The sequence below is a fragment of the Symphodus melops genome (genome assembly GCF_947650265.1).
Source record: "Symphodus melops genome assembly, chromosome: 5".
In the NCBI taxonomy this organism is placed as follows: domain Eukaryota; kingdom Metazoa; phylum Chordata; class Actinopteri; order Labriformes; family Labridae; genus Symphodus; species Symphodus melops.
In genome coordinates, this window is record NC_136695.1 from 27,704,921 (window position 1) to 27,729,604 (window position 24,684).

The 24,684-nt window shown below is 43.0% G+C and overlaps 1 protein-coding gene across 11 annotated transcripts in view; it reads right to left on the reverse strand.

Annotated features, from left to right (window-relative positions):
- The window catches only part of syngap1b (synaptic Ras GTPase activating protein 1b), a 159,658-nt gene that overhangs the window by 105,825 nt on the left and 29,149 nt on the right, over positions 1–24,684 (reverse strand). For all 11 annotated transcript variants that reach the window (XM_079342909.1, XM_079342908.1, XM_079342911.1 and 8 more), the window contains exon 2: positions 12,171–12,619. In XM_079342909.1, coding sequence (XP_079199035.1) covers positions 12,171–12,619 — 449 coding nt within the window. The remainder of the gene's footprint in view (positions 1–12,170; positions 12,620–24,684) is intronic.

Below are 24,684 nucleotides of genomic sequence, written 5' to 3' on the forward strand. Positions count from 1 at the left end.
CCACTTTTCTTTCACTGTCTACAGACTACCAGGAATTTTTGTGGATTCCCAAAAATACATGTTGGAAAACTGTTTATGGGTCAAATAACAGTATTTCAATTCAAATAAAAAAACTTTATTTGTCCCTTGGGGGCCTTTCAAAAGGTAACATCTCTTTCCTCTTTTCTACAGAAAGAAGTTAACAATAATATTCAATAAACATATGTCACAAAACAATGTAATATTGCCAAACCTTCCTGTTCAAGGATGTGCAGTATTCCTCAGAAAGGATTAAGACAGCTGCAGATAAAAGAGTGGAAGCAATGATGGTATAAAGAGTGAAGAAAACTTACATGTTCAAACAGTATTTAAATCACTGCATTGCCTAATTAGAATATCCCTCATACCGGAGTGAAATTATTAGACACACAGCTGCAATCTTTATTCCAGCCTTCTTAGTGCATCCTGCTTCAATTTAAATACACGTCTTGTCAGTGCGCGTAGCTTTTTCTCTAACCCTCTTTTAATTCCCTCTGCCAGATTAATGTAGGAAACAGCAGTGGCCGAGCACTCTGTTCATCTAATTGAATATGCCTGAGTGCCAATGAATAACAGTAAACCTGAATTGCCCTCACTTTCTATGAACTCTTCATTGATCAGCAACGCTTTTAAAGCCGGTGCAACAGACTGCAGCTACACTGTGACCATGTTGGTTTACAGTGTTTCTAAATATACATACGAGATAAGTAAAGTGGTTTCATAATGCCTGGCTGAGCGAGGTGCCAGCTCTGACTCGGAGAAAAAGGATTCAGGAGGCGAGTATGGAGGAGTAGCAAACTCAGACCACAGGTAATCTCACTGAATGGTTTTGCCGTTATTGAAGGAATACTAGTGATTTTCAGCAGGGTTAAAGTGATGCTTCTCTCTGTCCACATTTTCAGCTGTTGCCATGGATTCCAGAGGAGACAAATGGGCAGCTTCTACCTACTGTACAGTATGTGTTGTGAGACGGATACAAAATACATCGTTGGGAGAGCGGAGGAAGAGGTTTTGCTCTTTTCCAAACACATCCTCTCTTTTCTCTTAACACACAAGCATCAAAATAAGAAGGTGCAAGCATGTATTTTATAACATGAGCTGCATGTTAGAAGCTAGAATATTCTGTCATCCATGAGACTTTAGAAGTTACCTCCTCAAGAAGCCATTAAGATGTCAATGCCACCCATACACAAGGCGCTAAATATGGTAATTTTCCTTAATCACATCTACTTGAACACTCACTCTCTCCCCTCCTGCTGCCCTGCCAGGTGAAATTCATCACTGACAATTTAGCTCACAAAAAAATACCCACAATGCATTTCAACCCCACCCTGACACTTCAGCCCACCAAGAAGTATCCCACCTCCTCCTCCAGAAGGGGGGGGGGCAAAAAACAGCTGGCAGCTTTTTTTTTTGCCGTGCGTGTGGATGGATTTAATTGGTCAGATGTTGCGGGGGTCTGCAGCTGGAAACATGACATAACAGTGGCTCTGGGGTTGCCATGAGTGGGCGCGGGGAGCTGGCAGGCCTGCACTCAGCACCCACAGAGAGGCAGCATTAGGCTAGCACACAGACTCTTCACCACTTCAAATTGTGCACTTACACCTCGCACAATAATTTAAAGGAACGTTTTAATTTAGAGCCCAATTTATCACCAGGAAAATAAACTGGTTAAAAGACACCGCATGGGGCCGTCTCGAAGCTGCATGATCCATTACCCTGAACTCGGCCGAAGTAACCACAAACAGGCAGAAGGAGGTTTAAATGGAGTTGGGTTTTTAAATACTGAGGCACGTACAGAGTTATCAATGTAACATTTTAACCCTAGAGCGGTGCAGGAGAATACAATGAGGTAAAAGCATGAATGCTATGTTCCATTAAGTTCAGATTGTTTGAGGATGGCATGACTACTAAAATCTCTTGGTTTAAAATTGACTTATGTTGGCGATACAGTATATAGAGCCCATGCAACAAATGGTTAAGTATGCCCAGTCCCCATTGGGAAACAACCTTGGACAAGTTTTGACTCAGTGTTTTAGGACTTTTCTGTCAGATCACCTCCTGCTGACGTGACCTATCTCGTCAAGGTCTACACTCGCGCTCTCCCACTACGCTCTGCCAATGACGGATGCTTGGTCCAATCTTCACAACAGGGCCCTAAGGCTAGCTTTACACAACATCGCTCCCGGGTGAAATCGACAAAATATTTTATCAGACGTGCCTTTCGTTAAGACGGCAACGTTGTTTTTGGGGCTTAAAAAACGTCGAACAAATGAACTCATGTACCCTCCAGACTGGAAATCTTAAAAATGCTCCACCGTCGTCGCGCTCCCGTCTAAAGGGTTAAAATGAAAAAGTGTGCTCTGAGATGCCCATGTCGGGCACGCGTCGACGTCACATCTGTGTGCAGTACAAACAATGTCGAATTATCTCCATCAGTCGGACATTAAAACTTCCCGAGCTGCTCTGATATCTATCCAGGAGTCATTTCAGCAGTTAAGCCGAGTTAAGGAAGTTTTGTCTGTGTACGCTCTTGTAGCGTGGCGTTGTATGGCAGCGCTCACAGTACCACCTCGCCACCTGTCATGCATACTACATCACATTTCAAACACTTTTGCATAACTGTGTGCACGCAGATTTCCACCCAAAGTCGCTTGTCTAAACATGGAATAAAAAGTGGTTGCGGTTTGTGTACAGATTGTTGTCATGTAGAGCCAGCCTAAGACTCCCCTGAAGTTCACCTGGTGGAGGAATGAGTTACCAAACTCCATTCGATTTGCAGATTTTCAGAAAGCTAAAGATCCAGATCTATCAGTAACACCTGCACACTTACTGTGAATGGACTGTAGTTTGTAAAACGCTTTTCTAGTCTTCTGACTACTCAAAGCGCTTTTACACCGCAGGTCACACCGACCCATTCACACTGATGGCTGGTTACATGATGATGAGATCAACAGCACATACGTACACAGTTTTGTAACACATATACCTGACTGAATCCTCTCTGGCTTTATATCGGGGTAGCTAAAAACAGCATTCTCTCCGACCGAATAACCTGCAGATGAGGTGGTAAATTAAAACCCTTTATAATGAAAGAGGTCGATGAATGAAGAAGAGCGAGTCTAAGTCTATCTGCAGTTGTTTCTGGGCCATGTTTCAGCGATGTCGAAACAAGTGCTGCAGCAATCAATTCCATCCAATTTGAATTGTAAATTGAACGCCTGATGGATTAAAGCATCCGTGACGGCTGTTGAAATGGGCAGGGTTGAAATCGATCCAATTCTGATTTTGAATCATAACATAAAATTAAAAATGATGCTTGTCAGATGGGAGACGGACACAAACAACTGTGTCACACTGCAGGAGGCAGAGGCCGCGTCCTTGCATGGAGGGAGGGGGGAGTGATGCTAAGGAGGAAGGGGGGGGGAAACATGGTGGTAGAGGACAGAGAAGAGAAGAGGAGGAAAGAAAAGAGAAGGGAGTGTCGGTGATCTGAAGAGGGAGGAGGGTGTTTTTTTTTGTTCAATTTGGCAGCTTGAGTTGAGCGATGCTGCAGGCTGGCTCGCCCATATGTCACTACTGCTTCCTCAGGCCCAGCTGTGAGGAGCAGGGAAATATGCTGGGACATCGTGTAAAACTGTGTGTGTGTGTGTGTGTGTGTGTGTGTGTGTGTGTGTGTGTGTGTGTGTGTGTGTGTGTGTGTGTGTGTGTGTGTGTGTGTGGAGGACAGCAAGAGATAGAGAGTGTATCGTGCGAAAAACTGTGCAATCCATTATTTCTTAACGGGTCGGTAATCAAACACTGCTGGCTGTCTAACTCTGGCTAAAACACAAACTACACAAACTCAAACACACCTTGTCACACACACACACACACTCTCTCACACACACACACACACACACACACACACACACACACTCACACACACACACACCGACAGTAGAACACAGGAAATAACAAAAATTTGGCCATGCACCTGCTTAAATACAGAAATGAAATTCACCTCAGCATGCACCCAAACATGCACACCTGCGCACACACACACACACACACACACACACACACACACACACACACACACACACACACACACACGGCCCTGTGCGTTCCGATAGGTGTTTGAGCCGGCCAAAAACTTGATTTGTCCTTCAGACTGTCAGTAATGGGCTTTCACGGACAGATGTTCCTGCTCCTGCTGACCTCAGGCACTGGCCACATCGTTCTTCAAACACACAATAACAGACTTCACAGAAACACACACCATCTTATACACACACTTTGAACACGCCGATAGTGCTGACCTGTTTGAAAATCTTTGACCTGTCACGAACGCAGGACTAATTGGTGTAAATTTACTAGTCTTTGTAGTATAAAGAATAAAAAAAATCCAAAAAAAAATCAATTAAATAAAAAATAGACTTGCAGCGTATTTGAAATGGAGCATGCAACAACAGCAGAGGATAGCGGCGCTCTGGCTGCTGGCACGCTCCGTAGACGGATCGCAGCACTCGCTGTGGGAACAGGAGCATTGATTACAGTTGCAGAGAACGGTGGCGTAGTGTGCAGCACAGAGTCAGTGTCAGTGTGCTGGCTGCTGGTGGGCTCCTGGCATCTTCCTTTACTTGTTCCCTCACGGACTATCCACGCTGTAATGGTGGTGTTTTTGCTTTTATATTACTGCTTCATTTAGTTCAGCATAATTATAACATCAACACAAGAGTAAAGAAGATACTGGAAGACATATTAAACCATTTACATCCAGGGAGATCGCATTGCTTACAGTCTATGTTATAGAGGGTACGGTTAAGGACTGTGCGCTGGTTGCAGGATATAAACGTTGTTGTAAATGTTCCTGAATATTTCCTGCTGGATTCTCATATAAACTCACCTCATGCACAAAATGCACAAGGAAAACGTTTAGGGACCTCGCAGGAAATATTCTGCATGAAGTCAGATGAGTGTTTGCAGCTCATCCTGAATTTTTTTATAAGTTTTGTGCATGTGTGAAAACACCAACGAAAGAATGCAAACGATAGCTGTGCTGTGTTGTATTGTGTGTACTTGACACCTTTAAGTGTCCACATCCCACAGAGACAGACCGGGCAAAGACCAATTCCTCTTAATAAAACTGATAAATGGCAGGGGATTGTTTTTAAGGTCATCCAGAACTGGCAGTTGCTCCTGCAAAGTTGGCAGGAGACAAATTAGGCCGTTTTTTTCCTCCTTCTCTCGGCGGTATTGAAGGAATGGAAAGATTTACAACTATCTACAACTCTGAGATAAGAGCCATTTAAACTCTTGTAAGTACAAGATGACCTTTGAAAATTTTTTGATTTCTTAGGAAAAGACACCCTGTATTTTAATCACATGCAATAGTTATTCAAATGCCAACGTTTGTTTTTTTTTGTTTTTTTAAGTAAATATATCTTTAGGGGTTCAGTGCAGCTATCTCACTTTTAAAAATCAACATTTTTCTTTATTTCTGTGCAGAGTCACAGCCCACCTTCATTTATTACAAAATAAACTCTCCTGAATCGCACACCACAAACCTGTTCTCCAGGGTCATGAGCAAGCATACCAGCCACCTCTTTATGCACTGTGACACCAGTACCTACAGGCTAAAGCCACGCAGCGGCTCGTTGGCAGACATTTAATCTGAGAGCTGCTCACAGGACCAACAACATGCACAGGAAAGAAAAGCATTATACAAACTCAATAGTCATTGAGTCTTATTTCCAATAAGCACAGCCCCACATGTACTTTTCAAGTGTGTCATAACGCTGATATTTTCCATCTCTTTGCAACACTTGCAGGCTAAACAAAGCTTGTGCCCCCCAACCGTTGTTTCTTGCGTAACGCTGGCACAGTCAGGGGAGCCGCAGCAGCCTGGACACATGACTCGGGGGACAGGGCACTGGTGCGTGGCAGTGGTATATGAAACTCTGTCACCTCAGATTAATGAGAGATGGGAGGAAGGGGAGGAGGAGAGCACGGCAGTCAGGCAGGCTGCCATCACCGGCGGCCCTCTCACTCCCCCTACAGGACACAAGCAGGCAGAGCAGCCTGCAGGGAGGAAAATGGGAGTGAATGGTCATAGATCAACATCACCCCTTAATTAAAGAAATAAGAATAAAAGCCAAATAGATAAGAATCATTGATTTTTTTCAACCCAGATGTTCTCCTGAGGAGAAGTTTGTTGTTTGCTTTTCCTTAAACTACTGCAAATGTATGACATGTCTTAAAAGTGAAATATGATCCGGTATTTTAATTCTATTAAGCGAAGTACCAAAGGGTGTTCTGTCCACAAAATAAGAAGAAACGAGGTCCAAAAACCAGCTCCTCCAGTCTCCATAAGAAAAATTACATCTCATATCAAAGGGTCTGCTGGCAGTGTATAAGTGTGTACGTGAATACACAAATGTGAAATGTAGTTTAAAGTTATTTGAATAATGCTGAGACATAAACAGGCACAACGAAAGTGCGGTTCAGTCTTATTTAGTCTGCAATCAAAGGAGGAGACTGAATGTTCAGCTTCTTCCTTTTTTTTTTTTTTTTTTTGCTCAGCTTCCAGTAAGATCCTTGTGAACGTAATAATACTATTCGCTGCTCACTGTTCTGTTCTTCTCGCACTATTACATGTCATCAGTGAATAAAGTCAAACCTCATATCACACTGTGAGGGACGAGTGTGAACATTTCAAAGGCAGTCTGTCCTGACATTTTGAGGAGGTAATGAGTGAAAGTGTTTTTCACTCCCTCCGTGCCCTGCTGTCTATTAGAGATCACTGTTCAAACATGTTCAGGAAAAGAGCAAAAAAAAAAGCCTAAATCTTAAAGTCGTCCTAAAACACTGAAAGCAAGTCCAGCACATTTCTAAGAACAGCATGCTTTGATATGTCGTTGTTCTTTCAGGTCGTTTTATTCATAAACTAAATCATTTGGTAGAAACGTCCACGTCTGCAGCACGTGATGCCTTGCTCCTGTGTTTGCACTCCTACCGGTTTCTTAATAAAGGGGGAGAGCTGTGGCTAATGGTCTTACCACTGACAGTCATCTTATACAGCCCCTCTATCAAAATCAGGAAAATTCCTTTAAGATGCAATGACACATTAACGCTGCGTGCCAACTGTCACTAAAGAGGCAAAAAAAAAAAAAAAGGAAAAAGCTGGAAAACATAATTTGATGTAATGCACAATCCCACTGGGAACCTTTTTTGGGAAAAAGTCAATTGCTGTTTCAAGTGTATCAAGTCAGTGTTGATGTAACTTGATGGTAATTTTTTAAGACATTAGCACTGCTTCCATTTGTTCCATTAAAACATTTTTCTTCTAATCCTAAAACACACAGAGTAACACTCGGCGACATTTTCCACTGCTGCAGGCTGTCAGCTCGCTTGTTTTCAAAGTAACACATTTCCATTTTTCTTACTTAGACTGCACTGGAAATAATGTTCCTACCAATCACAGAGAGAAGCTCAAGGGTGATAGCGAAGAACAAGTCGCATTAACTCCTGGGTACTAAATGACAAAATAAGAAAAGCGGCATGTCGTATATGTCGTCGTTTTTAATTTTACAGCTGTGTTTTCAACTTTCAAGAGTATTTTGCAGCGGATACACGGTGTCAAAACATGCCACTCAGACACACGCGTCTTGTCAGCATAATCTATTATCCTCTGCAACCGAAATGAGCCAGAGGTGTTGACTTGTCAGAGAGGGTGTAATCCCATTCCAGCCCTATGAAGCGGCTCCACTCCATCACAAAGGAGCAGTTCAATGAAGTCAACACAACAGGAGTCGAGAGGAGCACAGACACACCATTAACACAGATTTCCATAGTGACAATTATTTAGACAAAAAAGCAAGGACGACTCCCTCTGTGTTTTTTTTTTTTTTTTTTTATGGCCACCATTTAAAGAAAATAAACATAGAGCAGGAGCGAGTGAATGGACCTGTGATGAGGACAGAGACAGGTGGCCTGTTGGAGAGCGGGAGACTCCTGCCAGTCACCCCAGAGAGAGAGAGAGAGAGAGAGAGAGAGAGAGAGAGAGAGAGAGAGAGAGAGAGAGAGGATGAAACAGCGAAGGAGGAAGGACCAATAGAGGGAAAGGGAGCAGCGAACATGAAGACAGAAGGAAGGAGGGAGGGAGAGAGGGAGAAAGTGATAGGAGAGGAGAGATGGAGCTAACAGATGGATTATGTAAAAAGAAGAGATAGAGAGTGCAGGATCGATGGAGGGCGGTAAATCCGGGATTCAGTCCGGCAGAGGGAGGAGATACAGAGCAAAGAGAGCGGGAGATAGGATGCAAAGAAGGGAAGCAAACGAGAAATCAGAGAAATATAAAGGTGTGTTAAAGATCGGCTGATATGGAGACGTGCAGGGAACAGATGCAACAACTTAAAGAAATAAAAGAAACACTTCTCTCGGCTGTGTACATTTCTTCCTCTTTTTTTTTTTTTTCCGCAGATCCACTGAAGCCAACTAAAACAAATACGAGAATTAAATGGAGAGTGTGTGAGTGTGCATGAAATAAAGAGGAAGAGGGGGGAGAGAGAGAGAGAGAGAGAGAGAGAGAGAGAGACGCCCACGCTGCATGAGGTGAGTGACAGCCATGAATATTTAACGCCTCCTGCCGTCGCCGAGGTGACGGCCGTCAGAACGTCAGTCCTGCCTCCCATCCATTCCCAGCTGCTGCCTTATTGGCACAATTAGACGGGGGGGGGGGGTGATTAATTGAACCAAGCTTCCCGTTCAATCCCTCCGGAGCAGAGCAGGTCTCTTATCGGGATCACAGCGTGCTCTATTCTTCAGAGCGATGACACATTGAAATACTATTGGCAGCCGTGCACAAAACGGTGAAGTCACCATTGGTATGCTTTGACTGGCCTTATAGAGATTCAGCGCTTTATTGACTCGCCAACATAGGCGAGCGTGGGGGATTTGCCTCCATGCAAACGCCATACACAAAACACATACTGTGTAATACGCAAGAGAACATTTTAAATTTTTTCATCAAACAGGGAGGCAGAGAACAGAAAAATACATTTAAAGCTCAATAATGAAACATCAGATTTATTGTATCGCCACAGGACATGCAGCGAGTCTTCCATAATTTCATTAAGTGCTGATGAGCCAGCACTTTCTAAGGCTTTAGAGCCATTAAATACTACAGCGTATCAAAGCACACATGGTGTAAAAACAGCCGCTTTATTAAGGGGAGGTGATCTATGGACTCATCTGACTCTGGGCCATTTTAGGAGGTATCATAAGTGGTGTTATCAATCAGCCGTCTTGGCTCTAACCGTGCTTATTTTGTGTGTGGACGTCGTTTCGTTGTAAAAAGTCAGAGGTAGAAAAGTTGAAGAACAGTACCCTCTCCTGGCCCGGAGAGCAACATGAGAGTTGAGTCTCAGCCGGCAGCATCCAAACAGATCAACAGATCTTTGCCTATTATTTGAATTTTAGATACGTTATTAATCCGAGAGGGAAATGCTGGTTTCACATGAGAGACATGTTCTCTCTCTCACACACACACACACACACACACACACACACACACACACACACACACACACACACACACACACACACACACACACACACACACACACACACACACACACACACACACACACACACACACACACACACACACACACACACACACACACACACACACACACACACACACAAGAAGAGAGATGTCAGAGTAGAGCTGCTACACTAACACGCAGGGAGCACGCCAGAGCTGTAGGGACGTTCGGTCCTTTGCTCAAGGGCACATCAGGGGTCCTCAGGAAGTGCCCTGGCACGGGGACTTGAACCCATGTCCCTACAGACTGAGCTCCTGCCGCCCTGTAAGAGATTTAAATAAATCATTTCCTGAACTGAGACATTCTGCAGGTTTTTACGGCAGCAGATCGCAGTTTGAGTGTGAAGCTCCCCAGCTGTAAATGTGTTAAAACAACTGAAACACAAAGAACAGCAGTGAAGCTTTGTCACTGCTGTAAACAACGCTGCCGTCAGTCCAAACATGGCCACACAATTTATCACAGAATTACATTTTTCTACTTGGTCAGAATATTACCAAGGAATTCTTTTCCCTGCGTTGGGTCGGACTCCTGAAGAGAAACAGGAAGTGTTTGGAGCAGAGAGTGAGGGGGTAACGTGCGGGCTTATGAGTGAGTTTTAGAAAAGAAGTAATTTTCCACAACGCATTGACTTTGATCAGAGAAGCTCTTTACAGGAAATACTCCACATGTCCCTCTTTATGATCTGAAACCAGAACATCTTTCTCTTTTTGTCTTGTCATCAAAGAGCTCCACTTTATGACATGCATCCCGTCATTTGCACCGGTGATTACCTCTCTTTTGTTTTGTATCAATGTGCATGCAAACATAAAATCATCACAAAAACAGAAAGCTTTGCAAAAGAGAAATAACTCCAGCTGAAAGACAACCTTTTTTTTGTCTGCTGGATGTATTTCAGATGTAAATGTTTGTGAAGTTGGTATCTGAGTGCACTGCCCTCAAGTGGCAAAAAGATCTCATTGATCAAAGTAAAGTTCTATTAAAGACTTTGTTTAAAAGGTATTCAAATCTGCTGTGGAAACCAAACTCTAGTTATCATAATACACTCAACAAACCGTCATAGAAGATGAGCTAACACGGTTCAAAATGATATCTGGAGTTCAGCTTGTTTAGTTCTTTTCTAGTCTTCTGACGACTCAAAGCGTTTTTACATCGAAGGTCAGACCGACACATTCACACCCTGATGCTGGACGGTGTGAAACGAGAGTGAACCCTGCAGCACTGTGTGAAGTGACTCCAAGATATCTAGTGTACACTATTCTGAAAGTCTGTAGTTTTGCTTGAATTAGTTATGCATGCTATTAATTAATTAAATTACTTGATTAACGTAAACTTCCTCTTAGCTGTTTTTTTCAACTTTTTTTGCGATTGATAATGTTTATGTTTCCTGTTTTCCTGAGCTGCTCTAACAACCAACATTCCCCCCATTGGTTGATTCACCTTTTATTTTTTCAAGAAACGTTTACTATAAATGTGTTATTTAATTCTCTTGGTGTTGTTCTCACCAACGTTGCAGCTAATGGTGACAAATAGCAGCAGCGTGTTAGTGTCTGCTGGTTTTGTATCTTTGTTCTTGTGTCCTACTAGCTAATTCATCCGTCCCTGGTGCCATTGCTCTCCTCACAGACTGTCAACAGGCCAGCAGGGGGCCCAAAAAAACATATATGTAGCAGTGACACAGACTTTTACAGTGACAGTAAAAACCTCCCTCAGGGGCTCCCATCTGACAGTACTTGATGATGTGACACCGCTAAGAGTTCAAATATTCCTGTGAAAACTGAAATGTGTCACTTAAAGTGGTGTCAGATTTTACTTGATGGCGATGACATGCTCGTTGACTCCAGCATGTCTCCTCAACAGCATCATGTAAACCTGCCCCTTTGATGTGTGTATTCTAGTGTTTCCTATTCACAGCTGGCTGTAGAATAATTTGCCCCTCTGTGATAATAAAGTTCACCTTGACCCTGATATGAACCCTGAATTCTTGTGTAAATGCAGATTTTAAAATCAGTAGTTTTTTATGTTGAACTCGATGAATCTCCCTTTGACCTTTTAAAGTTACAATATGTAAGTTTTCAAAGTTGATTTATTCCATGGATCGCTCGGGTCGTCATTATCCAGTTAGCCTGTAACGATACTTTTTGAAACCCAGGTTTGAGAGACAATAACGGATGTAGCTAACAAATGAGAAAGAGAGATGGTGGACGTCTTTGCAGAAATTACTCAGAACAGATTGCGATGTAACATTAGGATATAATGTTATTGGTGTCATTGTTCTCACATGTTTAGCAGCTTTACTGGGTGCAAAAAGCTAGCTAACACAAGTCATGTCTCGGGCTGACAAATACACGCAGGTCTTTGGCTTAACCACACTGCCCCTGTTTGTCAGCAATACACGTTGTGTGATGGCGAGCCATGATAGCGTTATGTGTCGCACAGTGCGGTTGCACTCAGAGACCTTCAGTGGGCGCCAAAGAGCACCAAACACACTCCCTACATATGGTGGCTTTAACTGATAACTGACAGTTATTGTGTGACTGTAGTTCAATGTGTTGAGTAAAATACCTCCTCCTGGTCCAACATGAAGATTGGATTTCCGGCGTTCACACGGAGACCAGGGTTCCAGGGATCTTGGTGGGGAGGACGGTTGTGTGTGGGACGGTCGTAGATGGGGCGCTCTTTCGAGGGACGGATGTAGGAAGGGCGCTCGAAGGAAGGACGGTCGTAGCTGGGGTGGTCGTAGGCAGGACGGTCGAAAGATGGATGGTCGACAGAGGGACGGTCGTAGGAGGGACGGTCGTAGGAAGGAAGGTCGTAGGAAGGACGGTCGTAGGAAGGACGGTCGTAGGACGGACGGTCGTAGGAGGGACGGTCGTAGGAAGGGCGATTGAAGGAGGGGCGATTGAAGGAGGGACGTTCTTGAGCTGGACGGTCGTAAGAGGGAGCGTGGAAGGAGTGGGCGTGGGAGCGAGGATGGTGATGATGATAGGAGGGGGGGACGGCACACCTTGCATCTGGACAGGAGAGAAGGAGGAGAAAGGGTTCGGGGGGAGGGGGGGGGGAGGAAGGAGGAAGGAAAGACAAGGTCAGTTAGGATCGGATCATCGGTAAGAGTGATGTGAGGCTGTGACTTCCATCTGTCCTCATAGAATCAGAGTCAGCTGTCTTTACAGTGAACATCCTGATATAAAATGTGACGTTACAATAAAAAACTTTTTAAAAAAACCCCGTTGAGAAAGAAGACTAAAACAGACCACAAACACGACAACGTTTCAAAAGTAAAGCAGCGAGCACTGACCGCATACATATCAAGTCCAAATAACTCATTCAACCCGTATGAATATGACCCGTGTGATATGTGAGTAAAAAAAAAATATATATATATCCATTTGTTCAAAAGGCCACACACATGAACCGTTAGCCGAGATCAGAGGTTTTTCACTGGTGGGTCGTGGAGCCATTTTCAGTGGGTTGCGAATGTGTCTGAAAAAAAAAAAAAGTCTTTTGAAGCCCGTCACAGGTTTTGTACCGACGAAGGTTCAAACTGCACCATTTTTCAGTGAATGAATTTGATTGGCTGAAAAATATCCAAAATGTGGGTTGTGATTATTCCCATAGGAGTTGGTGGTGAGTCCTGAGGCCAGACGAACTGAGATTTAGTTTCGAGGCCTCACGTTCAGAAGTTATAATCTTCCACACACGGGTCGCAGGTTTGACTCCCAAACCTGCCGCTGTGTGATGCAGGTAACACTCCTGTCTCTCACTCCCCTCGTTTCCTGTCTCGCTCTATCAACCCTGTCATATATGAAGGCCGAAAAACACGTTTGAAAAATGACTGCCAGTTGTGACTGTTTTTGTTTCAGGTGTTTTGCAAAGGTACTGCCTGTGAGCGCTGTCTTCAGGTTTGCAAACTTCTGGGTGCTCTCAGCTCCGAGGTAGGTAAGTGGGTCAGAGTGTACCCCATAATATTAACTGAAGTTTTGAAATACTTACAGTTGAGAATCTCTCTCAGCTCCGTTTTGAATGCCAAATGGGAACTTAGTGGGTCATACTGTACCCCTGAATTATAGATTTACTATCCATTGTTAGTACTATAATTAAACCTTTTTTTTTACATCTTGTTTTCTTGTACCTCCATGCGTGTTGTGATATGCTCAACAACAAGAAAGGGTAACTCAGGAGGAGTAACGATGTACAAATTTGACCTTAATCTAAGCATCTGTCGCTGCTCTTTCCAACCTCAATTCAATTCACACCAACAGAATAAGACACGTTACAGAACGGACAGTTCTTGTGACTGAAAGTTGGCTGCTGAGAGAAATGCAAACACTCAGAGGAGAAATGGAAAGTGCTAAGCTCCCTTCATCGCTCTTATTCTTGACTCCTTTTGGCATCCTTTACATGAAGACACACGACAGTGACTCTGCAAACTCACCCTTTAGAGACGAAGAATCTAGTCTCTATCTCTGTTAGTTTTAGAGTCACGGCTAAAAGTGATAATGGTCTAATTGAAGAAGTCCTAGATCATGCTCACCGCCAAAATCTAATCATCTGTTCGTTGGCCCGAGGCTGTCCTGTCCACCAAATTGAACAGAAATGTGTTCCGACAATCCTGCGATATCCTGCTGACAGACAGACACAGAAACTAATCTCCTCTGAGGGGGTACGAATTATCTTTGACGTTATCCCGGGATTCAGAGCATCATTTAAGAAGATGTGCGGCGGGAAATGGAAATTATATCTAACGGCGCTGCAACTCGGATAATTTAAGAAATTGATCACACAGTATTGGAGACATTAATATGGATTTTTTTCCCAGGTAGCTGTTTTACTTCGTCAGGGGTGAAAAATGTGTGGCTCAGGACCGGCGCTAAATGAGGCCCTTTGTCTTCTCTCTGTCTGCTGCTGTCGAACTTCTCTCAGCTTCTTGCACCGTTTTAACTTGTGTTTTTAACGGATAAAAAAAAGAAGACTTTAATAAAGGGATATGACTGTGTCTTTGCTGCGTCAGCATAAATGGATGGCCAGCTTTTATTGCCACATATTTTTACATGAGAAGAATAAACTTGATTGATGATATGTCGTAACTATCAACGCAATTTAAGCTGAAAGAAAGGGTTGGTAATTTTCTCCAGATACACTTCTTAAGATTTGGGTTAAAATTGCGTTTGTGTCCTGACAGAAATGAGCTCTCAAAAAGGAGCCAAGAAAATCTGTCACTTGTAGAAGTTGTAAGCCTGTAAAAACTGCTGAATGAGACAGGAGACGAGGTAGTTTCTACAAAATGCAAGCGATGAGCTGAGGGTGCACGTGAGTGAGGGGCGTGGCGCCGATATTGGAATGATCAAGAAAGACCACTAGGCACTTTAAACATCAACTCACACAGCGTCACTTTGTACACATTCAGTCTGGACTGCAAGGAGCTGCCACAAATCGTCTCCATGACGACGCTCTGATGAGACGGAACAGCTCCTCACGTTTGTTGCCGCTTCCTGTTTAAACTTGCAGCCAGCACAGTGCAGCGCAACGCTGGGTTTACTGCAGCTTTATGTAGCCTCACACACACCACCAACAACAACAACCATCGCACAATTAATCAGGATTAAAAAAAGAATAATAAGAATCAGTATCGTATCGGTGCGTGTATCAAGTCAGAACTAAAAAACAGTTATCGTTTGCTCTTAAAGTGACCTCGCTCTCTTTCCCTCTCAGTCTCCTTTCTGGTCAGTTGTATTACTTTTCCACGAAGCAAAAGGAAACTCTGAGCGAGTCTTCAGATTACAACACTGAACATTTTTAATAGTTTTCAGCTGCAGAGATAAAGGCGGACGTCTTGAGGCATTTCTCATGCTTCATCCCGCCTGATGCCGTGATTCAAAGACTTTCCACTCAGCCAAGTGGAAACGCTGGGAACAAGTAAACCACAACACACTGTCTCCAGACATCGCCAATGGGCTGAATCAATTTTAATTTACTACAACTGTTACATATCAACAATAAAAAAGACAATATCTACCTTAAAGGCAAAGGCAACACTCCACAAGCATCACAATTACATGCTCTGGTTCATACACCATGAACTAATGCACATAGAAAAAAAGTGAGATTATATCTGATGAGAATTTCCAAGCAAGCAGTCTGAGTATAATTTCTAATATGTAGTTTTTTAACGCAGCAGTCAAAGTTGGTTGCTTGGCTGTGTGCTCAGGCAGGACGTCTGAAAATACATGCAGGAGTCGGACAAAATACCAGTACGTCAATATATCATTAAAAAACGATGCAGAAGTAGCAGACGAAGCAACAGACGCTGTAATAAGAATATGTGTCTTTATATCAGTGCTATGTGTGAAAACTTAATGCAGCCGTTTAATTACCTGCACGGAAATCGCAGTGGTTGCATGCAGACACTTATTATGCACCGTGCAACAGTAACAAAAAATGTCTCTCCCTCTTCTATTAGCTCGAGGTGAATTCTCCTGCAGCGTTCTCATATCAGCAAAAGAAGACTCACTGCAAAAACATACTCTGAAAAACTCTGAGTGAAGTCCGGCCGAAGAGCGTCTGTCTGTTTGCGTTCGCACATGCAGCTCCTCCGGGAAATGTCCTGATTTTTTTTTTTCAGGAGATTTCTGCTAGTGTGAAAATAGCAATGGTGAGACATTATAATATCTCTAATATCTATAATATATGTCCGTGGGTTCCACAAATACTCAAGTGTTTTATGGCCCCTTTAAACTTGAGACTTTTGGAAACTCTGCGAACTCATTTCTGTTTTCAAAATCAGTTGTTGTGTTCAAGTTTGTCCCTTCAGAAACACACGTTCGCTCGCTGATTCGGTCTTATCAGTCAGCCTCGGTTTGCAGCTGTAAACTTGCTGTAAACCACTTCTGTGCCCAGAGATTTATGTTGTGAGAGCAGATCATTTGGGGTGAAGGAACCAATTTTTATTTTGTATTTGCCCGTTTACACAAGCGACCACATGCAGTACGCCTGATTGTTTGGGTGTACAATCTCATGCAGGTAGAAATGGGGGAAGTCAAGTTCAAAGAGTCTGTTTTGATGGCTGGAGAAGCGACTTCATTACCATGGAGAGGTCAACAAGCTCCAACACTTGTCGTCTGAAGATCAACTTTATTAACTTATTTTAAACCGACCGCCTTCATCAAGGTCGTCCAAGTCACAAGACGAAACGTGTTGCTGGAGCCTCTGTCCGTGCAGATGGTGAAGTTGTGCCAGAAAACCCTCCGAACCTTCATGGCCACACTCACAAAAAGCAAACATTATCGATACTGCTTTCCATAAAACAGCAAAGAGACGTATAAGTCCAACTGTACGCACCAAATATCTCATCATTTCTTTTTTTTTTAATTACTAAAAATTAGACAAATCTGTAATCAACATAACAGATGCAGATGCCAAAAGAAGCTTAAGGAACGTCAGTATTTGTTGGCCTGTGAGTTTGGATGGACAACGATTGCTCCCTTCCTCTCACTCGCGGCAGCTTCGTGTTAATAAACATGACTTAAGCTTCTTATGGAGTAAACTCATTAATAAAAAATAATGATGATCATTGATAAAGCACCTTCAAAAAGACAGGCAAAAGCAATGGCAGACCCAGGGAAAGTAACAGAGCAGAAGGTAATTTTTGTTTCATGTGAAAGCTTTAAAATAAAGGTGCTGACATACAGTGTGTGTGCAAACAGGCCAACACACAGTGCACTTTGATACGTACAAGTCTCTGTACTGTTTGTTTGTTGTTGTTTTTTAAATCTGACTCATTCTGCTTCTAAAAGAGAAATATAAATGTGTTTCTGTAAATAAATCCCGGGGTTTACAAGTTGAGATGGACTGCGGCAGTGTGCGAGTAAGTCAAAGTTACATCTCCACAGGCGATCACACCTCGTGCACAGCCAAATTCACACCAACAACATCTGCAGGCTGTACTACACAGCCTGAACACACACACACACACACACAGGCACGCACGCACGCACACACACTGTTTTCAACAGCAAAACACACTCACAGACATGAGAGACGTATTGAGCCAATAGAAACGCAGTAGTCATACAACAGTAGAGCCAAGCTGTTGGCTCCAGTTGAATCCAAGCATTGTGACCGCTGACCTTTGATGTTCATCATCCGACTGACTCTCTCCTCTTCACAGAAGGCCACAAACACTAACCTTTGGCCCACAATGCAACACTCCAGCATGTCACAACCCATTAGTTCACTGCTCCATCACTCGTCTTTTGACCGGAGAGAAGTTGACGGCTGCTGCGCCCGAGCCAGAGCAGAACATTTGCAAAAGGCAATCATCGAATTGTTGCAAGATAATAACTCGGATGACCCTTCAAGCTCCGGTTTGAATTACGAGTTAAGATGATAAAAAAAAAACACATGTGAGCTCCTAAGCAAGTAGAGCTAATAGGCGTGCAACACAAGAAAGGAGGAAAGCATGAAGACACATGAGCCCCAACATGGTCGTTATTAAATGGTCTCTCTGGTCTTCACCTACAGTAGACCAGAAGATGAGGTTCTTAAAAACACCTCCACAGTGACAGGCAGCAGAGACCTTATTACAGAGAGTTTAAATAGCTCACATCATCTTGCACTACTGGAGAGACGTCAGAGTGAGGGGGCTGCCCAAAGCAAGCGCTCACCAGCTGATGGTTAATGAAGAGTTTGGTGCATTGCTCACGGGTACCTCGGCAGTACTCAGGACCCAGGACTCCCAGACCAATTTGCAGACATGTTCTGCACCAGGACTTGAAGACGGCGACCTCCTGGTCCCTACGGACTGAGCCACTGCCACCCCAATTTGTTGATTGATCTGATCAAAGACAACATGTCTGCACAGTGTGTTCCCCTCAATAACTTTTTCATCCAGACCTTTTCATTAGCCCTGCATGCAATGCCTTCAGGGTGAGACGAGACCCCCCCCTCCACTTCAGGTCGGGGTCCTGCTCACCCTGTTGGTGCTCACTACACACAATCCTTAATGCTCTACGAACACCCCAGCAGGCTGCCTTCAGGGCCCTTCAATCACAGAGGCTGATAATGTTACGGGTTAAAACATGAGCTCTTTCTGACACTGGGATGACTCGACTGCTCTGAACGCTGAGCGCGAGTCCAGGCACAAAAAGTTGCACAAAGATACATCATGTTACTCTGTTTATGAGCAAAGTAAAATGATGTGATATGAATCACTGGGGTGGACAGACACTCGCGGCCATGACTATGGGCCACTGTGATGAGGCTGCATTAGAGGGTCACGATAGCCGGCTGAGCCTTTCTGTTTGCACAGTTTTTAAAAATGCAAGCAGCATGGGAAGAAGAAAGAGAGCAAGACATGGTCTAGAGGGGAAGAGGGAATAAATATAAGAAAACAAATCTCTAAACAACTAAAAGTAAATAATTTATGTGCGGAAGTTTTCACTGCTAGCATATTGATTTCTGTCTTTTGTGTTTATTTATTTTTTACCTGGAGAAGAGTTTAATCCAGGGGCTGTATTCATTGATTATTAATCGATTGTTTTGGTCTGTAAAACATCAGATATCCTCCACATCACCCTCGGGCTCAAGGTGACATCAAAAACTGCCTCTTTTTGTTCAGTCGACTGCACAAGAGCAAGAAAAGAAACAAATTCTCTCATTTGAGAATCTGAAACCATCTGAGGTTCAACATTTAGTTTATACTCGGCTTTAAATGGAGAGTTTCTAATTGCTATTTATTTCGTAAACTATAGTTGGATGTCAAGCAGATACATCAGGTTATGGAAGCAACTACTACTGTTCACAGTTGGCGTAGCAAATCAAATGTTTCTGGACTAAGAATCAAAAGTCTTACATTTCATGTTTTGTGATATTCCAAAGAAAAAAGATAAATTACAGTTTGCCGCCCCTGTGTTCGACTGTGATGCTTAATCAGGGTTTTCCTTCTGAATCAGGGCAACCTTGAATAAAATAACGTGTTTCTCAGACTGTAAAAAAAAGATGGACCACATGACAGCTCTCCAAAAGGTGAAGCCAGGACACCTTGAAAGCGCTCTCGTAACTGGCAACATTATAAGTCATGAAAGTTAAGGATGTACGTGATCAACCAGTTAAACGGTTAAACATCATCACCCTTGCTCGTCACCACCAGAATCGGTTGAATGAATCATGAAGTTGTTTTTACACATCACATGCTCAAGCTGTAAATCAGCAGCAGCGTTTTGTTGAAGAAAATTGGATACCAAACTGTTTATCTTAAAGAAAGACTGATGGCTGCAAGCAGTGCTAACGTTAGCCACGCTCTGCAAACCCAGTTACATTGTTTCCCAGCAGGCAGTTTTAAGTTAATTGTGTTTTATTCTTATTTGTGTGTTTTCACTTTTAGACAAGCTGGATAGTCTGAATTCCCATTTCTGTTTAAACACTGAGGAAATCAGTCGCTAGCACATCCCGAATAAAAGCCGCCTCCTCCATGTAAACAAACGGGACACGGGTTTAATAAAAAACCTCAGATTACACATCAAATACATTTGAAGAACTTTAACCTGAAAGTCTTTTCTTCACTTGGAAAAAGTTTGCTTTTAGGATAAACACTGTCGATTAGAAACTCTGCAGTGATAATTCTGAAACGGTTTTACTTGTGCGTCTCTGACGTCGGTCGCATCTTGTCCATAATTGTAGTTACTCACAACAAAAACTTTGAACCGCATTGTGAGGTTTTGTGATATATTGTCAAGAATGAGACTGAAAATGGATGTCTCATTAAAACTTTTTTCACGAGCGCGGTGAAAGAGCTGAAGAGGCATTTTAAAGGAACAAGGCTTCACACTCTATTAATATGCTCCGAGCTGTTTCGATGCACAGTGGGTTGTTGGGTAATTTTATCTTCAAAAGGCTACGTGGAAAAATATTTTTGTTGCAAAGGGAAATAGTAAAAATGTTACAGCTTTCATCAAACAAAACTAAAATGATTTCCCCAGTTGTTTGCAGCATTTCCTTGTTTTTATGACGAGTATGGGACAGACATTTATCGAGATCTATCCCTTTTTACTCTTTAAGCCTTTTCATCATACATTCATCTTTGTCTTAGACGGGTGTGTGGATTTAATATCCAGCCACATTAAGTAAAATATTACCTCATGGTTACGATCACAGGGTTTTGGAGACATAAAGCACGAGGAGACTTGTTCCCCCTTTTCTCCCTAGAAGCACCGTCGCCCCTAAATCCAAACTTTGCAGCCGTTCAGAGCGAAGTCATGATGCTGAGATATTTACTGGAGGATAGCAGGGTGAGTCATCCTCTACCCAATCTGCACTACTCTACTGTAGGCCTCTCCACCCCTGAGGCTTCCTATTAAGGGCCTGTGAAGCACAGTAGACAGAATTTCAATGAGTGGACTCGTTCTTCCTTCCATCCGTCCGTACGTTCGTACATACATACAGAGGGCACGTACACTGTAAACATTTGGCACAAGCAGAAATGCTGAGATGCCTCTTTTCTCTGCTCATCTTCCTCTTCCTCACTTTGTCTTTCATTCACTCTCTGTACTTTCCTCGCTCTGCCTTTGTTCACCTCCCCCCCTCTCTCTCTCTCTCTCTCTCGCTCTCTCTCTCCCCCTCAGCGGGCTCTTTTTCCTTTTTCTGCCATCCTTAGCAGTTTGTAAAGAAGAGCGCGGTGCACCAATCGGATGACTGGTCAGCTTTAGTCAACGTTGTCATTACTGGAACCCGACAGGCCTAATGTTGATTTACACACATCGCTGAGCTCCAAAACAGTGCTAAAAATAAAGCGTGCAATATCCGCGGGTCGCCCGGGGCAGATAATGTACTCCTGCAAGCATGGCGAACCAAACCATCTTACTTTTTAGGCAAGGTAGCTCGGCACACAGCGCTCATGTCAATACCATGACCTCAGACGAACAAGCGTCACAGGGTGCAGCCTTCAAACGGATCACTGGGGAAAAATACAAGACTGGAGGGCGATGACATGAAGAACGAAGGAGGAATATATGGATGACATTGAGATTAAATGCAAGACTTCACTTTGACAAGCTGTGAGGGGAAGTGTTGCGTTCGTGTGTGCGTGCGTGCATGTGTGCAGTACAGTAGGCAGCTGTCAGTGCTGAGTCAAAGGGCTGATGTCAAGTGTCAGCAGGAGGGTCACAGACGCCCAGAAGTACGAGGCTTCCTGCTGATCAAGCACATTGGTCATGCCCTCAACTTCTGCGAAATGCTGCGAAGGAGAAGCTCCAGCTCATTAGGCTCACATCCGTTTTAGCCATTTTAGTAGATTGGCAGAAGCATGCAGAACAGGTAATAACAATAAAACTCTGAGACAAGAAATCTGGCTTCGCTTCGTTGAAAAGTAATCAGTGTATTTTTTTTCTGCTCCAACACATAAATATGACTAAATATATCAGAGGGGGGTTTCATAGGTTTGCTGATCAATACCAATTACTCAACGATTACCTCACAGGGAGCTGAGACCTCTGGCTTTCAACACTCAATATCCAGTGTAATTTGAAACGCTCACAATCACCACAAAAAAAGAAAAAACGAAGGACTGCATAGTTTAGCAGCAATCACCTTGAACCTCTCATTCAGCATTTTAAAGGAGCAATCTGTAAAAAGAATCTGAATGAGATGATAAAGCTCTCTTCCTCTGTGCTGTGTTGAAGTGCTGGTTTCCCTGGAGAAAAAAAAAACGCGGCAGCCAGTATGTCCTCCTTCTAACTTTAGATTCTGCTCCTGAATGCTCTGGATCTGATTGGACCAGAGAAGGTAGGCGGGGCTTTGAAGGCCGTTTTGGACGCCCCTGGGTTTGCCAGATATGAGAGCAGTTATCAGGTCAACAGGTGTTGCAGCGATGGAAGCGGGCAGTGGAAGTGCTTCAGATAGAAGCGATTGTACCCGAGCTAAAAAGCCTCTGCATGTTTCTAATAAGCTCCAGCAGCAGAAAGCTGCTCAAACTAGGATCAATGTTGGAGATGCTTTTGAAACATGGAGAGAGGTTAGAACGCAGAAAGCTTTACAGACCCATGCAGAGCTGGCTAAACACTGAAGCTACAGTGTCCACCACATGCTGACCTGTGTGAGAGGAGGGGGGGAGACAGCTCTATGTAATGTTTTGAATTTAGACTGCAGTACCCATTTTAAACACTAGGTGTCAGAGTTACATACTGCTCCTTTAAGTCACAGCATTATAACCAAACTTTGCATCAAGACAAGCCATCCACACCTTATAATTCTACAAGATCTTCACTCTCAATCCGCATCTGGATGGTGAAAATGCAACCTTATGTTCTGCAGATTCTACAGGAGTACTTGTGGAGTTGTCGGACGTAAGTAAAAGATGTTTTATCTGTGTGTCTACACTTAAAGCTTACTGCTTAATGTCATTAAAACAATCAGAGTTGTTATTCTACTGGCCCTTGTTTGGACTTTGACACATTCATTTCATGCTTAAACTGCTGTTACAATAGATGTTGTTTAACTATTCATGATGATGGTTATCTTAACGCCTTTCCTTGTCTGTTTTATGACACAACAGCAAAACAGAGTCTACTACAAACTAAATTAATAATGACACACTAAAATGTACTCTGAGTTGTTGGCCCAGTAGATCTTTCTGCTGGAGGCCAAAATCAGTCTGCAAATATGACAGCAACTTTATTTGAGGTTGGTTTTTAGAATCTGTATATTTCAGTTTTATGGGAATACAATCTGGCTCTTTGACTGTACAAGGAAATCTACAACCGGTTTGTCATAGTCAGTGAATAAATGTACAAACTGTTTATGTCCTGAACAGTAGATTATGAACTCCCTGAATATACAGTAACATCAATGTAGAGTGAGATGATCCAAAAACAGATCAAAACTGATACTTATCCTGCACAGGCTTGAGGAGAAATGGTGCATGTCTTCACATCTTTTTCAACGACATTAACTCACAATGCTTTTTAATAGACTTTATGAAAGTCGGCGATTTCAGCCCTGAAGCTAATGTTTGAGGCCACGACATTTCACAAGTCAAGACAGGGAATCAAAACATGTACCAACAAGGAACTTTTGAATTTTGTTTCCCCCTTGCACCTTTTCACAAACACCATATAAGGTAGGCGGTTTTAAGACATCCCTCACATGGCTGTTTCGGACGCCCCTGTTTGCCAGGAAAACAGCAAACCAACAGGTGTTGCAGCGATGGAAGCGGGCAGTGGAACCGCTTCAGATAGAAGTGATTGTACCCGAGCTAAAAAGCCTCTGCATGTTTCTAATAAGCTCCAGCAGCAGAAATCTGCTCAAGGTTTACAGACCGATGCAGAGCTGGCTAAACACTGAAGCTACAGTGTCCACCACATGGCAACCAGCCATGTTTTGAATTTGGACTGCAGTACCCATTTAAAACGCTAGGTGTCAGAGTTACAGACAAACAGACAGTTAGCTGGTGAACAAAGTTTCTAAGCATTTAGTGGATAAACAGCACAACATAAAAACAACACTATTTGCTCCCATTAATGTCTAGCAACTGTTTGATTACATGAAACATCATAAGGTGAAAATATTTTTTTTATCTTCAGGTAACTAGTTTGTTGATTGGTTCTTCTGCTACTAAGTGAAGTAACAATACAGTAAACAGAAGTGAAAAATAAAAGTAAATTATACAGTAAATTAACCTGTACATGCTTCCACCTTCCATCAGAAAGCTCATAATGTTCACAGCTCTCCTCCATGTTCTACCTGCTTTCTGTGATAAGCTCTCTAAAGCTGAACATTTTACTACCTAATAACTGTAGCCATGAGTCGTAAGTATACATGAAGTACTTTTACATGCTCTAGTGTCAGCGTCAATATAAAGAAAACGTTAGATAATGTGCCTGTTCATTAGGCTGAGTCCAAAGGAAAGTGTATTCTGTGTCTTTAACGAGAGGGGGGAAAATAAAACATGTTTATAGCTGCTGTTCTAAACCAGTCAAATCTCTGCTTGAATCCAAGCACAAGTTTTGATCTGTCTTTGAATTCACCCACTACAATGAATCCACTTCAACCATGAAGGAGAGATGTTTGAAGAGAGGAGGGAAGGATC